Source organism: Melanerpes formicivorus, unplaced genomic scaffold, assembly GCF_026170545.1.
Source record: "Melanerpes formicivorus ecotype bairdi unplaced genomic scaffold, bMelFor1.0.p_v2 SCAF_4, whole genome shotgun sequence".
Classification (NCBI taxonomy): Eukaryota; Metazoa; Chordata; class Aves; order Piciformes; family Picidae; genus Melanerpes; species Melanerpes formicivorus.
The window spans coordinates 17,676,418-17,692,796 of record NW_027142356.1 but is presented as its reverse complement, the minus strand read 5'-3'; the positions used below and the strand labels follow the sequence as shown (position 1 = coordinate 17,692,796).

The following is a 16,379-nucleotide window of genomic DNA, read 5'->3' as shown; positions in this document are numbered from 1 at the left end:
ACTTAGTTACTGGGACTGTTTGGGTTTACAAATTCAGAGACAAGCGTGGCACAAGAAAACTACATACTTTACAAGCCAAAAATCTGAAATTTTTGGAAGCATCAAAGTAACTTTCAGAAGCTTACTCTCCTTCCACAAACTCCGTCGATATACTATGACCTGAAAGTGTACTTTTATAATTGTGTAGGGCTTAAAAAGAGAAGTCCTAACTTTTTGTAAGACTTCATGTTTAACTATGGGAAGCCTTTTAAATTATTTAGGAAGCTGCTCAGTCTGAGTGTGTTCAAATCGACTGAAGACTCAATGTAACTACATTCAGGATGATGACTGAAAACTGTCGAGAGCACCAACAAATAGTGAGGTGCAGAATTTCACTTAGATGAAGGTATTTTCCTCAGCTGGTGATGTACTTTAGCACACAGTGCCTTTATCCTGCAACTTCATGATGACAGCAACCATTAGTTAACATGTACTATTTTTTCCATTTTAGCCATCAGGGGAATGGGGATCAACCCCAAGCTATAGTTCCATTTGAAACCCTATCTTATAAATCATAGTCTCTTTCCACATTATCACTTTCAAAGACCATTTTAATTCTGTTTGGGTGTATGCCAATAACTGCCTTGACTCCCCCACCTCACCCCACCCCCCAGCCCCAGACACCTCTATCCTTATCTCTGCCAGCAGGCCAAATGGATTTAATATGCAGCACTTCATGTCATGACACTGAGGACCAGCTGCATGCTCTGGCTGTAGCACCCAATGCCTGCTCAGATTATGCACATCGACAACAGACCTGATTTGCTGCCTCACACTTCAGCTGTACATGCAAGGAGCAGAATCTGCTGACATTTAGTTAATTCCCCTGAGCCAGCTGAAATAAAAAGCCTTCCCTCTGCAGAGTTTTTCTTTGAGCAGAATCATGAACACAGACCCATCAGATGAAAACACAGCTCCTGCCCTAAGAAATTTACAATTTGTTCCAGGCAACACATAGTACTCTTTAATGTGTCTTAAAACTTACACCTCTCATACAGAATTAAACCACCATTTGCATTCTCTTACAGAAGTGACATATATAAAACAATTTTATACTGCACTGGCTCTCTAACAAAAATGTCAGTGTTTGGAATATAATGCTAAGCTCACACTTAGAGCAACCATACCTGTAGAGTAGTGAATTCAGGAGCTGTACAGAGAATGGTGAATGAATGTCAGTCCAGCATCACCAGGAAGGATTACGGTTTTTTGCCTTACAGAACAAATGCAGCACAGCAGATGAAGTCTCTCAACTGCTGTCGCTTTCTAGTTTTGCAGTAGCATAAAAGGTCCAGAAACAGCTGCAGAACAAGAAAGGAGAAGAAAACAACAGTACATGGCCAACGGTGACATCACTTACAGCAGGAGCTCTACAAATCTCATCACACTGATTGAATTAGGTTGTTTGGGTTTTTTTTTCCCCTGAAATTGTTCTGTTAAAACACAACTGAGCATACTTTTGGGTTGACTCTTGGCCCAGACATTGCAGCGTATTTCCACAAAGAACTGAGGGTACAAATCTGCATTGCCAAGGATGGGACCTTCCAAAGATACTGCAAAAGGTGTTGAAAATACCTCATAAGACTTGCTATACAATAGACAACATAGCTCTACTCTATTCCAGATTAAGAACTTGTGGATTTTGGAGATGGCTTCTATCTGCAGCATTTGTCTTGAGTCACTGCTGAAGTCATTTGTAGGAAAGGGCCTGCATTAGAGGAACCTGTCTGACCACACTGCTCTACAAGTTAATGCACAATTCTGTTTATTAACATATTAACTCACTTCCTCCTACAGTATTTCAGAATCAGATTCATTAAACATTTTTGTAGCATACTGTAAATCTACAGCAGCTTTATATTGCTTAAATTCACTATTAACTTCAGCTGTACTGCCTCGATCATTTACTAACTCATGTATAATAATGTAAAGTAAACCAAACCTACAATAAAAATCTAATTTTCCATCAGTACAACTGTTATTAAATCTAAAGCTCTTGAACTGTACGTGAATGATACTTTTCAGGTAAAGAACAGCAGCTTCCCAAAATTTCAGTTTATGAAGTTCCAGATCCACTTTCCACTAGGAAAAAAGTGGGAAAAAAGCAAAACCAGGCTCTGTTAGTTGTTTCCCCTCAATGTTCTCATTACAAAAAGCGTAACAGTTAAAAATCTTAATTAAATAATTATTTTTAAGCTTTTCCTTGTAGCAATTCTATTAAATAACCAACTTCATAAAAGCAGAACAAAGGTTTCATTTGTGATTAATATTTTCCTGCAGCATACAGAAACAGTTGTAAGAAAAGGCCCAGCTACTGCTAGTAACTGTTTCTTTTGAATTTCAGGTCAGCCTTTACATCCTAAAAGAGATGGAATGTGTTTCCAGTCACTAATTTTAAGGACTAAGACATCAGTGATCTGTTTTTGCCCAGGACAAGTGTCACTGAAGCCCAAGGTGGAGCAAAAAGGACACAAGCATCAACAAACACAACAGCAAAAAATGTTGATGATCAGTGCAACTCCACTGCCCTCAGGTCAGAACTCAGATGTGTCCTGGTTGCTTTGGCAGTTATCAAATCAGGATTCAGGACTGAACTCCCACTAAGCATGGCCAAACTCGATGTGGAAGGCAGAGGAAACAGCAGTTAGGACAGCAGAAATATAGTTCCTATTTGCAACAGAGTAAGGGAGGCTCAAATAATTTGTCCATTTCATAGGCAGTATTAAATTATTACCATGTCAATGCAAACACCTCTTCATTAATACCTTTAGCTAAAAATACCTGAAAACGAACCTCACATTAATAATGCAGTATACTGGGCTCTTCCCCAGTGGAAAGACACCATTCCAATTAATCAGAAAACTTAGCAGCTTTGCAAACCCATGTCATAAATTAAGCTGGCTAATCTAACATTTCCAAAGCGACTGAATACAGCTCCACTGCATAGCAGAAAGCTTAGCACGACCTCCACTCTGGTGCTCTGACAATTAGAGTGGACTACAAACTACAGGTGCTCTCTGTTCTATATGCCATCCAATGTAAGAGCTGCAAGAACATGCAGAGAATGGATGCGGTTCCATTGCCTGCTCTGCTGCTGGCAGAACCATCTCACCATAAAAAATCATGCATGCACACTAAATGGCATTGATACAAAACACACACAATAACAATGAAGCTTCTTTTCTTGAGGGTTGCAGGGAGTTTTCTGTAGAAATCTTCCAACTACCTGAAAAAATGGGATGAAAATCCAAACTGACAACAGCAGGAAGTAAAACACTGTAACTGAGAGTTTTTAATAGGTCTTCAGCATACAAGTGGAGATCTGTTTACAATGCAGCCTCCAACACATAGGTGTAACACATACAGTGCATTCAGCATTAGAAGTGCAGAGCTGGGAGATCTGCAGGGTAGAATTCACAAAACATCTAACTGCTTCACAAACATGCTTCAGCTATCCCTGCACAAATTGTTCAAAATAACACAGGAGCTTCAAATGTGGCAACACGATGAACATGCAAGGCCACTTCAGCAGTGACAGCCAGCAGTTGGGGAATAAGTAACACGCAGCCAGCAGTTGGGAAATAAGTAACACGCAGGCAGCTCCATGTGCTCAGATGGTGTTAGCTCGGTGACGTCTGCCCCTCATGCTCTCACGTGCATATAACGACACCAAGAGAGGCAATATTTGTTACTAACTCAGCAGACATATCTACAGCAAGGAGGAGTCTGAAACTGAGCAGAGCATGTGTGTGAAAATAAAATGTAATCAGGGACATTAGGGGAGTTTTTGAAGAGCCAGTGGTCTTGAAGACTTCACTACAACACCTGTCCTGCCTTTTCAAACAAGGATGGATTACCTGAATTAAGTGGGTGTGCCTGGTCTTGGAAAGTTCAATTTTCACTTTCAGCTCTACTTAAAAAAACTACACTATGCTTTTGAAAAAAACACAAATTGTCTCATAATTGCAAGAGGCACTACATATTTTGGTTTCAGGCAATGCAATCTCTCACACTACACAGCACATCAAAGGCAGAAAATTTGTCCAACAGCAATAGATAAAAAATTATATTGTTTATTCTAACTGTAGATAATGTAATAGAGATTTTGAAGTCTGGGATTTAGATATCCCCTTTCTATTCAAATTTCACTGAACTCAGTACCAAAATCTTCGCCATCTTTAAAAAACACACCTTGTATCCTCACATAGCTCAGCATATATGGATTTGGGTTTCACAAAACTGGTAACAACAATGCCAGCTACCAACTTCCTATCTACACAGGCAACTCCACCTCCCTACTACATACATGTACTAACGCAGTACTGCCAATACAATAATGCCTTAGGATAGACTGCCCCCAGGAGGCCAAAGCGAAAGCTCTTCAGTGGAATCTGGCACACTCACGATACTTCGGCACATCTGTTACCACAAAGGAAAGTCTGCACAAGCTGTTCTTCCAGCAGCTCCTGCTTACAGCTGCAATTCCGAAAAGAAATCCCATCTCACCAACCTTTTGTGTGTCCTGCTAGAAACTTCTGATGATTAATCAATTGCAATAGGTGCCTCAAAAGCTGAAGATTCAACATAGGAATTCACTACAGCAAGTTCTAAGTTACAAATCCATTTCTTAAGGGACAAGCAGAAGTAAAGCTCTAATGGTACTTAAGGAAAAATTATAGGAGAGTTTTAAGCAACACAGAAGAAACAGATGAATAAAAAAAGCACATGCTCTCACTTTCACTAGGCATGGAATCACAGAAACTTTGTATGTCAATATAAGAGTGAATTTTTCAAAATTCCAATGAAAAATCATGCTAAGTCAGTCAAGCACACAGTCCTGCTAAAGAACATCTACATGCAAAATTATTTATATGTAGCTTGGCATAAATGATAGTGGTACAAGAGGCAAAAACCTAAATGTCAAGTTTTAATCAAGGGCAGTGACATGACAGGCACACCAGAAATATCACAGAAACCAGACAAATAAGCAAGATATTAATACAAAATAGATAGGAACAATGTGTAGCTAGATATCAAAATATTAACTCACCTAATCAAATAAGGATTGAATTTCTAGACCTAGTATCTAAACTTTGAGTAAACTTGATTCTGTTTCCAATATAATTAAGATGATGGCAGTAGCTGTGACACCCAAGGATGGTAAGGCCAGCAATGTAACTGTCATGAAAGCAATTGGCAGCGGACTGGGTAAGTGTCCAGTCAGGGAACCAGCTTTGGCTGTAGTCTCCAGGAGTGTACAAGACCTGAGCGAAAATGCTGTTTTCAAAGACTGGCTTTGTGATAGTAACATTTATTTCTGCATGAATACTGACCAAGTTTATTAATAAAGACACCGGTCTTCTGCCACAGACTTACATGAAGAAAGAGCAACATAAAACAGGGAAATATGCCAAAGTGAAACCAAAAAGACAAGTCAAAAAAATGCAATGCCTGTTGACATCACTAAGACTGTATATGGTAAACGTAAGTTCGGCAACTTTAAATACACTTGCAAATTGTATGTTTTTTGTGGAGAGAGGGAAGTCAACATGAACTAAAAGCTACTAGAATTCAGGTCAACCTTTGTAAACCAGCAGTCTACCTGTAGCAGTCAAATGGAACCTGTCACTGAATGCAGTAATTACAAACAGATCAGAGTGTAAAGGAACAATTTACAAAAGTGCAAACAAATGGAACAGCACCTTAGGAACCTCAATAAGGCAAGTACAATAAAAAGCAAAGTTCTCAGTAGAGGCAATGCCACAGAGGAGAAAAAAAAAATCCCAATCCCCAAACAAAATCCTAAATCCATTTTGGTATGATGCAGGAACTTGAACAAAACTTCCACAGGCAGTTCACTGAAGGTAGAGGACAACAAAGACAATGTAGGGTAAAAAAAGAGCTTTCCAGCAACATGAAACTAAATGAAATATGACTCTTCATCCTGAAACAGAAACAACTGAAGCAGACAGGATAGGACAGAAGTCTATATTTGAGACTGACCCAAAGAGAGCACAAGAGGGTGGTTATTATGTCTCATGAAATCTAAGAACCCACAGGCCTCAAATAGAGCAATCGATTTGGCAGATTTTAACTTATCAATGGCAAACTGCTGGAAGCACAAGAGTCTTCTAAGGAGACACCACCACACATTTATGTTACCTACTCTACGCATTCACAATTCCACTGTCACACCAAGCCAGACAGAAGCTTAGTCTGGCAAACAGGTATTACTTCTTAGAATAGCTGTACACAGGAAGCACTGGGATAGTTCTAATTTACCAGTTTGAAGAACAGGTGAAAAGGGTCTTCTATAAAACTATAAGGCTACCAATGCTTCAATCTAGTCCTGTAGCAACAGCAGTAATACAAACATAGTATGTATTGCATTATTTGAAAAAAAAAAAGCAACTTAGTTAATAACATCTAACAGTTTCCTTACCCAAACAAAACCAAAGAAAATAATAATTAGTGTCTGAACTCACTAAAAAGACTATTTTTTTAATTCAGTCTCTGTTTTCACTTCTGTTCAAGACAGACACAAAAGCTTTGCCTCTGAAACAGCAAGGACAGGTAGAGGCAGCAGCCAAGGTACTGACATACTACTACTTGACTAGCAAAACTGGGAGTACCAGCTGTCCTTCTTTGCCTTCAGCACCCAAAGAAATATTCATCTATTCTCTGGCCAATTCCTTTTATCAAAGGGAAACATAATCAGCAATTGTATTTTTGGTACAAAGACACATATGACACAACTTTTCACAGCAAATAACATCATCTCTCTACAAAGAGATAACAGCAAGATAAGCAGCCCTGAAGGAATTGCCTTTAGTGGTATTTTATATTCCAACACAACCAACGGTAAACCCCCTGAACATACAATCGCACCTTATATTATTTCTCAATGCATACCTGTGAGAAGCTTGAACATGCATTGTTTTCTGGCACAAAGACAAACTTTCTCAGCTGCACAAATGAAGAAAATCTGACTTACAAAACTCAAAGTTATCATCAGTGAGATCTCTTCTTTCTGTACTTTGGTTTGTGCCAAGATGGAAAGTAATTTCAAGAGCTGAATCAACATCTGGATCATGATGCAATGAACACAGGAGCTAAGAAGTGAAGGTCCTAAACCACATTCATAGTCTTCAGAGATGATAAAAACATAAATTGCCAAAACTTACTTATCTCAGTAGAAAAGCCTGAGGTCAAAATTTTGGTAGTTTTTCCAACAAAAGAAGATTGCTCAGGATCATTTAACAGTGAAGTTATTACTGTGCTTCAAATGCTGCTTTGAATAAAACTAATGGCTATTTTATTGACTATACATACATATTAAAGAGCATCAACATACCACAGTTTAGCTGATTGTTCAAGAAGCTATACAATAATACACCTTGACTTCACACTCTGGAAATGAGATGCATTTTCTAAACATCTACTGAGTCAGTGAAAAGTCTTTTATGTGGCAGCTGCGCTGTTCACCAGTGTACGTGCAACTCAGACTCAGAATATTACAGAATTAGCAACTTCAACGGCCAACCAAGTCCTTCCATATACATGCACAAGTGCTACCTGATTAAACAAGTGTTGTATATACATTCAAGAATGGAACTGAGCGAGTTTTGTCTTTATAAAAACACACTGCATGTAATTAAATCTCCTGAAAGCAATTCAGGTATGCTGAAGATACAGAAGCTCCTAGCTTTGTAGTGTCAGCTACAAGCAAAAAACAACCAAAAGAAATTCCTCGCCACTTTGAAGAGGCTAACTGATAAGAAAAAAAAATTTTACAGTTTGCAGTCTTCAGCCTACATGAAGACCTTGATGTAATCTTACCTGCCACCCAATAAAGAGGCCTCCACACATTACTAACCTTTGTGCAATATGACAACTCAAGTAAAATATTCACTCTATCCCAAACTGGAAAACATGACTTGATCAAAATAGAGTACTTTTTAAATGCTTCAGTATGCTATTTAAAAATATCTTGGTAACAAAGCCAGATCTTTTTCAAATTGTTACAAACAGGCTTCACAGTGCCAAATCACAGTGGTGGAGTCACCACCCCTGGAAGTGTTTAAACAGCATGTGGACCTGGTCAAGAGTTGGACTGGATGACTTTTGAGGTCCCTTTCAACCAGATGTATTCTGTGATTCTATGGAACAGACTCACTGCTGATAAATTTTTCCTCTGAATAAAGAATTTCAAATCAATTACATGCATCAATCTTCAACTAGTTTCAACCTGCCCCCTTTAATTTTTATATATTATCACAATGACATTTAGGCAGATTCTTACTCAGAGTAGTACTCAAGTCATAAGGTGCAAGCCTCCATCTACAATTAGAGTACTCCCTGTAACATAAGAAGACTCTAGAAGAAAGACAACAGCATGTGCAACTTCATGAGGCTCTCCAAATCTTCCAAGGAGAATTGCTTTCTTCAGCTGATCCTCTTCCAAATGAGCAGTCATCTCCGTGTGAATAAAGCCTGTGAGAAAAAAGAGAACTGAAGTTACCCAACATTCAGCTAAATTCCTCTATGGGATTTTCCCTGGAATCCTCCAAAGTGAAATCCACTCCTAGGACTCAGCAGCAGCTATCATTCTTCAAAGACTCAGAAGTCAGGCCACATAATTTTATAAGTAAGAACAACATTTTGTCTCATGAATTAAATACCTTCTATTTTGGGAAGCAGGATATAATCATAAAACCAGAGATCTGTTTAAGTCTAAAACTGGGTCCCCAAGCCATGTATGCTAACACTTTTCTGAAAGACAACATACTATCTTGTCACCAGAACACTCTCAATAAAAATGAGTATGGAAGCTCTGCCAAGAAACACCTACAGGTGGCAAGTCTTTCCACTATATTCTTTAAAACTTGGGACAGCACTTTATAAAATTTCTACTACAGCACTCATTTGAAGACTACTCTTTGAAAATTGTAAGGATATTTCTTTCATATTCCCACTGCTTCACTTCTCTCCCCATAAGCTGCAGCTTCACAAAGAGCTGATCTTTTCTGCTTTCTAGCTGCCACCAGGAAGGGAAAGTCTCAAGTTTCCTTTCTACTGTACAACTGTGCCCCTTTATGATGGCATTGGACCCTTCAGTGAGCTGCTCAACTCACTAAACAATAAAAAGTATTTTTTTACACAGCTCAGAAGCTGAACTTTTTCACATAGAGGTCTGAAAGGCATTTGAGCTAGCACCATGTGAGTGGCAGAGCACACAGCTGTAAGTGGGAAGTCAGAAGAGACAGGTTTTTTTTTTCCTTAAGGGTGGGGCTTAGATCATCTTGTGGTCACAGCCTTGTCCTTACAGAACTTTCTTTCCAGACTCTCATTTTACTACAGCGATAGACAGGGACAATTTCATGCCAGCTTTTTGTGGTCTTTCCTGTTTCTCTAATAACAAATAAGCACTCTCTAGGAGGAGAAAAGGGTAGCTGTCTGCATATAATTACTTCTAATCCTTCCATCTGCAAGGAGGGTGGGTCTTGAAGGAGAAACAAACTGGGGTGGAGGGGAAGACATTTATTACATAATGATGGACAAACAAACAGGTAAACACATTGTCAAATTTCTCAGTGTTCCCTTAAAAAGACTGAAGGTTTTGTACAAGAATGTCATATACTGTAAGCTGAAAAAAGAGATTAAAAACATTTACTTACAAAAGTTGGAGAAAATAAAAGCCATTTGCCTAAAGTTACTTTCACAGTACAGCAAGTATCTCTTGATGACAAGGCTCTAAAAAAACCTGATCTAGCAGGAAACATCCCTGCTCACTGCAGGGGGCTTGGACAAGATGACCTTCAAGGGTCTCTTCCAACCCAATGTCTTCTATGATTCTATAACCCCAAAAACTAAATTGAAACTTTAAATTCCCCAAAACTAACCTGGGACAACCACATTCACTCGAATTTGCTTTTTTGCTACTTCTTTAGCAAGAGAGCGTGAAAATCCAACTAATCCTGCTTTGGTAGCGCTGTACACACTTTGACCAGAGTTACCTTTAAGTCCTACAACACTTCCTAAAAGAAAGAAACATCAAAGAGAAGAAAAGATTAAACGATTAAGTCAGAACTTTGTACTAGCTTTATCAAGGTTCTAAATTTGGAATGGAATATGAGGTTACAAGAAAAGGAATTAAAAGTATATTACTAAGTGTACTTCATAGCTACTGCTGGGAAAAGCAAATCCCTCAATTATCTGCAATTTTTCTGGAATTAATTTCTTTGTTGACCAACAGGCACCTTAAGAGTAAAATAAAGAGCTTTCCTTAAAAATAAAATCCTTTCACACAACCAAAACAAACAAACCCCAACCAACTAAACCTGCTTACCTAAGGACTAGCAGCTGGAAGACTCAATAAAGAATGGTAAAATTCTTTATTCTATATAATACAAACTCTGAGGTGTTTGTTACTGAAACAAACTGGTTTAACACTTAGAAGTTGCTGAAACTACACAAAGGATAAGCATTCATAAAAATATGCTACACACAGAATGTCTAAATATAAAGCAACTCAATAGTGATTAGGAGCAATTCTACATATTACATCTGCTAATGTTTTCCAGAAAGCCAGTACATAGAACCCCAGTGGATTAGACAAGCAACTTACCTATGTTGACAATAGCACCTCCCTGTTGTTGAATCATGGCTTTTACAGCAGCTTTGCATGTCAACATTGTTCCCAAAAGGTTAGTGTGAATCTGGGCTATCATATCTTCAGTTTTGGTTCTCAGTAACAAACCATCCCTGACAAACAGAACAAAAACCCCAAAAGAACTCACTGAACAAGATCAATGGTTACATTTGCTCATAATAAAACATGGTTGATAAGTGAAACATTAAAGGGCATTTACACGGTTCTATAAATTCTAGCATTCAAAATTATGACATTGCAAGAATAACACACAGCAAGAAAAAAAAGTTAGCTATGCTCCTGGCAACAAAACCTTCCTTGCAGAGAAGTATTCAACATTTTGTTGGACCATTTCAGGGGGAAGACAGTCAAAGGAAAGAGGAGTAGAGTAGGAACTCATAAACTGAAAACACAGTGAAAGCTGTGTCATGTCAGAATTTTACCATCATCAGGAACAAAGTATCAGTGAACACTATCTTCAGAGGTATCCATTAACAACACTCTCATTAAATACCAAGGTCCTTAGCACCTTACAATTAGATGCTGTCATCCGGAATTGTAACGGAAAACCAACCTGTTGATCCCAGCTGCATTAACCAAGTAGTTAAGAGGACCTAAATTCTTCTTTATCTCCTCAAAAGCATTTTGGACTTCTTGTTCGCTGGATACATCACAGCTAATTGCCAGATGTCCTGCTGTATTGAAATAAAGGCACATCATAACCGTAAAGGTGGTATACCATTCAAAAATCTTCTTTGGAATTTATCAACTTAATTTGAAAAACAGATGCTCAGCTAGTTAGAACTTGAGGAACCCTTTAATTTCCAAAGAATTAAATAAGGACAATTTTCAAGTACTGCACTGATTAGTTATGTGACAATTTCTTGGTTTGTGGTTTTGGCCTTAGGAAATCAGAAGTTCCACATGAGCAGACTGGTCTCAGTTCTGGCTTGGTCAGCAGCCATGGATGACTCAATTCATATCACCTCCCTGTTGTGACCTTGAATAATGCCTTTCATCTTACAATTCACATCTTGCAGACATAACTTTCACAAAGAACATTGTGAAACCAAAATTGTACTGATACAGCTCTTCTTTCATATTTCTTAGGCTTTTACGAGTTACCTAAGCATTGGACTGTGAAGAAATAATTGCAAAGCAGCATACGTACCACCAAGATTGAGAGCTGTGGTTTGGGCTACTTCCAGATTCCTAGAAATGATTGCCAGGCGGCAGCCCTTCTGTGCCAGCAGTTCTGCAACAGCTTTTCCTATTCCTCGGGATCCCCCAAAAATGGCACAGACCTTGCCCATCTTCAAAAACAATTCACAAATTGCAAATAAGCCATGAATTTCAGGTGCAGTATAGCAAGAGAATAACCACTCTTCTTGTTAACATCATAGCCCTTACAAATTCATAGCATTGCAAATTCATAGCATTTTATAATACCAGCTTACAGAATTAGCAGTTTGTTAACTTTTTATTCACCACAATAGTAACACTTGAACTAAATTAGATACCATTTCTACAAAAGCAAGTTAATTAGTAATGATTTCTGAACTAGTTAATATAATCTACTATTTCAGTAATACTATTAACGCTAAGTCTGAGTTGATGAAGTACATGATTTATATATCCAAAGGCCAAAGCTTATTCAAGACAACATAGTAGTTGTGAATACATTGTTCTTGCAAGCACTTTTCCTGCACCAGTCATTTAGCCTCAAGGTCAAACTATATCCTAAGTACCTGTATGGGACCTCCACATCACGAACATTAATGAGCACGATTTGATACTACTGTATTTACAATAGTTTAATATTAAGTTATACTACATAATACCATGTTTTTACCACTAGCCTTAGTTTATGTTTCTGCTTCTGCAGAAATGCTTTTTGAATTGTGATATACTTTAGAAGTAGCTCTATCCTAGATGTTTAAAGACTGTAAGAAAAAAGTACGTTTGTAGAATGATCTTTTTTTCTGCAATATCTAGAAATAAGTCAGCTGTTTCGGGATTTCTTGAGGAGACAGAGGCAGAATCTGAGTAATAACAAATCCCTTTTCCATACATTTAAATAAATCCTTTTTGAACTCAATTACCCTTTGTTTCCATAACATCCTGAGGCAGTGAGTTCCATTATTTGTGGAGAAGTACTTCCTTTTGTCCTTAGTTTGCTTTCTGATTAGGTAATACTTTGCATTTCTCCCATCTTCCTATTACTATTTATAATTTTGGAGGCTACTCTTCCTACACATGTGGAAGCCACTCTGTACCTTACTAAAGACTGTTCAACCTCCTAATCCCACCACCCTACCCTTCTTGATGTGCAATAACCAGAAGGGTACACAGTGTAAAGCATACAAGGACACCATCAACTGATACAAAGGCATAATGATTTCAGTTGTGACAGGGCCTGTAGGATAATGAAATCAACCCATGTGCCTGCTTCCACTGGCAAGTTGAAATCAGCTTCCTAGGACAGGAAGAGGACTAAATACTTGTATCTCAGGTGGCAGCCCTTTTGACACAACACGTACAAAAAGTTGTTCTGCATGAAGACATATCCTTACTGATAAAAAGGACACCACAGCCCCATCAGGAATAACTAACTTTCTGAATAGTCTTCACCAGGTATATAGGCTGCAAGAGACAAATTATGGGATCTTGCACCCCAGTAACTACAGCAGACATGACCAACTGACTCGTATTTTGTTACTAGGGTTTTATTTGTTAGAAACAAAGTCTGCCTTCTCCTTCATGACTGATGTCTTCATGTATAGAATCACCACAGTGACTCTTGGAAGTACTTGCCTACTTGTTGCAACAATGCTGTACTAGAATTTTTTCCCTTCGTATTTTGTTCTTGCCAGCACAGAGCATACCCACTCTTTTTTATTTTTCAAACATGGACTAATACACATTAGGAGGAATCCCTGTGTCTTGCCTGACTCCTCCCCCACTAAGCAATGTCAAGTGAACCTTATACTACTTAAAAATAGTCAGACCAAATGCATTTTCTAAATAATTCTGAATATGCTTAGCTGCACATGGCCCAAAAAGCTAGCTGTGGGGAGAGTACCTCTGTAAAACCTATCCTTCTACCCTTCCTGGTGTCTTGGGAAAAAATAGCAGCGATTCTGCCCAGAGCAGTAAGAGTTCCCCGTATGTTACCCGGGTATTTAAGGGGGACACACACACACGACACATGAGGCCTAGCTCCAACCCAGCAACACACGATTCGACTTAGCTATGACATGGGAGAAAATGTCGGCAGCACAAATCGCCTTATGTTTCCTGATCAAATAAAGGCAGGGGAAACATGCATCTTTCGAGCAACAGGCTCTTCTCGATGGCCACACAGCACAAGCACCTGTATGACCTTTGTCCCCTATGGCCCTTCTCTTCGCTCAGAACCTCAACGCCACCCACGCCGCCCCCGGCCCCGACTCTCGAAGAAAACCCTTTCTCCTTTTCAGCGTACTTGTTTTATTTTTCAGCCCCTCCTGGCTTTAGGGCTCCCACCAACCTTCTTCCACCGGGACTGCCCCTCCCAACCGAAACCACGCACCAACGAGGGTGAGCGGCCGCCCCCTGCCCCAGTCGGCTCCGCCCAGAGTCAGCGGCGCAGGGGCAGCCGCGGCGAAGTTGAAGAGCTGTGGGCCGCCCGGTAGCGACAGGGAGCCGAGCAGTTTTGTGCTCACCACAAGTCTCCTCCTCGGGGGCGGTACGGTGCAGACCGACGCAGCGGGAGGGAGGGAGGGAGGCAGGCAAGAAAGGCACGTAAGCAGAGGTATGGCAGGGCGTCGCCGCGGTGCACCTAAGCGCAGTTCCTGGTCTCAGCCAGGCCGTCGGGCTCAAGGTGGAGCCCGCGGTGCGGACACCGGGGTGTAGCGCCGCCTGGGAGCCCGCCCAGACGCCGCGGGGCACGCCGGGACGCGTAGTCCCCGCCCGGCGCCGCTGCTTGGCCGTCGGTGTTCCGTCCTTCGGATAACACCCCTCTTCAGTCCCTTGCGGGCTGCGCTCCCGCCGTCCCCAAAACGCGCAAGGTGGTGCGGCACAGGGGAGCGATGGAGAACGGCTTTTATGTCTATTTCAATTTATCTTCTGATTTCTGAGTAGCTTTTTGCATTGCATGCTTACAGAGGCTTTTTTCCTCTCTAACACGACGACACTGCAGCTCTGAACTGAACAGAGGTGCCAGAGATGACAAAATTACATAAGTGACCTGTTTGAAGAAGTCCTTACTGCTGATAACAGCTGGAAAGGCTGCCGGGTGAGCCGGTGGTAGCTTGGGCAAGAGGAAGCTTCCCATGGGTCGTTGGTCAGTTGCGCAATGAGGAGAGGAAACCTGTCAAGGCAGGGCCACCACCCTGGCCCCCATGTGCAGAATGACTTTGGCATTGTGTGCACCTCCATCCTCTTCAGAGCTCGTGACTGGACAAGGCCTTCTGCTTTTATTTTGCGATTTCTGTTTTTAAACTACATTTCACGTCTAGCTGTCCACACAACATCCATCTTGGCCACCTGTAGTACACTGAATGGCAAGCCCCAGTATTCTTGCCAGAATTAAGAGGGTGTGAAATAGGTGTCTTACTCCCACCTGAAGCTCTGTCCTGGCCTTGGTTCCTGCTTTATGCACAAGGCATTTTTCATATATTGACATGTACAAACAGCCAAATAAGGATTTTGTCTCTCTTCACACTTTGTAGCTCCAAAATTCCTAGGGTCCTGGGTGAGGCATCATTGTAACAGCAGAGTTAAGTTGGAAAACACTTAAAAGATAGGTAAGACCTGAAATACAGAAGCACCTGTGAGAGTTCCAGTTTAGTAACCAAAGTAAGCTTCATGATAGGCAATAAAATTAATATAAGACCTGCTATGTTTCAGCAGTGATGTTGTTAACATTTATGTCTGATGATATGCTGGGGAGATTTCTGTGAACTCATACTAAGTATATTTTTTCACCTGAGAAGTAAGAATAAAACTGATCACAATTGTATACAAAAGTACACTTTTGAATTTGTTTCTTTTTTAGAAAAAAATACTATTAAATAGCTCCACAAAATAACATGTGGTAACATCACACCAGAGTTTCTAAGAGCTCGGTGGGAGTATAACTTAGTACAGTTGTTGCTTTCGACCTGCAGGCTGCCATTCAGGATTTCAGGTTATAAGTTTCCAGGGGAGCTGTAGAGAGTTTAATATCATTACCTGTACTCATAGATTCATAGAATGGTTTGTGTTGGGACGGACCTTACAAATCATCTAGTTCCAACTCCCCTGCCATGGGCAGGGGCACCTTCCACTTATACCAGGTTCCTCAGGGTCTCGTCCAACCTGGCCTTAAACACCTCCACAGAGAGGACATCTATGATGTCCCTGGGCAACCTGTTCCAGAGACTTGCTACCATCACTGCAAAGAATTTCTTCCTAACATCCATCTATCTATCTAAATCTATTTTCCTCAAGCTTAAATCCATTCCCTCTCATCCTATCACTACAAGCCCATGTAAAAAGCCCCTTCTCAGCTTTCTTGTAAGCCCCTGGAAGGATGCTAAAAAGTTTCCCCGGAGCCTTCTTAACTTCAGGCTGAACAGCCCCAACTCTCTCAGGCTGTCCTCATAGGGGAGGTGCTCCCCCTTCGGATTATATCCCTTCTCTGAACCCACTCTAGCAGCTGGATGTC

The 16,379-nt window shown here is 40.3% G+C and overlaps 1 protein-coding gene across 5 annotated transcripts; it reads right to left on the bottom strand.

Moving 5' to 3' along the window:
- Positions 1-659: 659 nt before the first annotated feature.
- CBR4 (carbonyl reductase 4) lies at positions 660-14,537 on the bottom strand. Of its 5 annotated transcripts, none has more exons than XM_068137133.1 (6): positions 14,395-14,537; positions 11,862-12,003; positions 11,265-11,385; positions 10,667-10,803; positions 9,942-10,076; positions 660-8,532 (listed from the first exon to the last, which is right to left on the bottom strand). In XM_068137133.1, exons 2-6 carry the CDS (start codon positions 12,001-12,003, stop codon positions 8,354-8,356), a joined length of 714 nt encoding a protein of 237 aa, XP_067993234.1. In that variant the 5' UTR covers positions 14,395-14,537; the 3' UTR covers positions 660-8,353. The 5 variants fall into 5 exon arrangements, with proteins under 5 accessions (XP_067993234.1, XP_067993237.1, XP_067993236.1 ...); XM_068137136.1 differs by lacking the exon at positions 14,395-14,537 and adding an exon at positions 14,175-14,379 and having other exon boundaries at positions 11,265-11,382; XM_068137135.1 differs by lacking the exon at positions 14,395-14,537 and adding an exon at positions 14,262-14,378.
- Between the last annotated feature and the right edge of the window lie 1,842 nt (positions 14,538-16,379).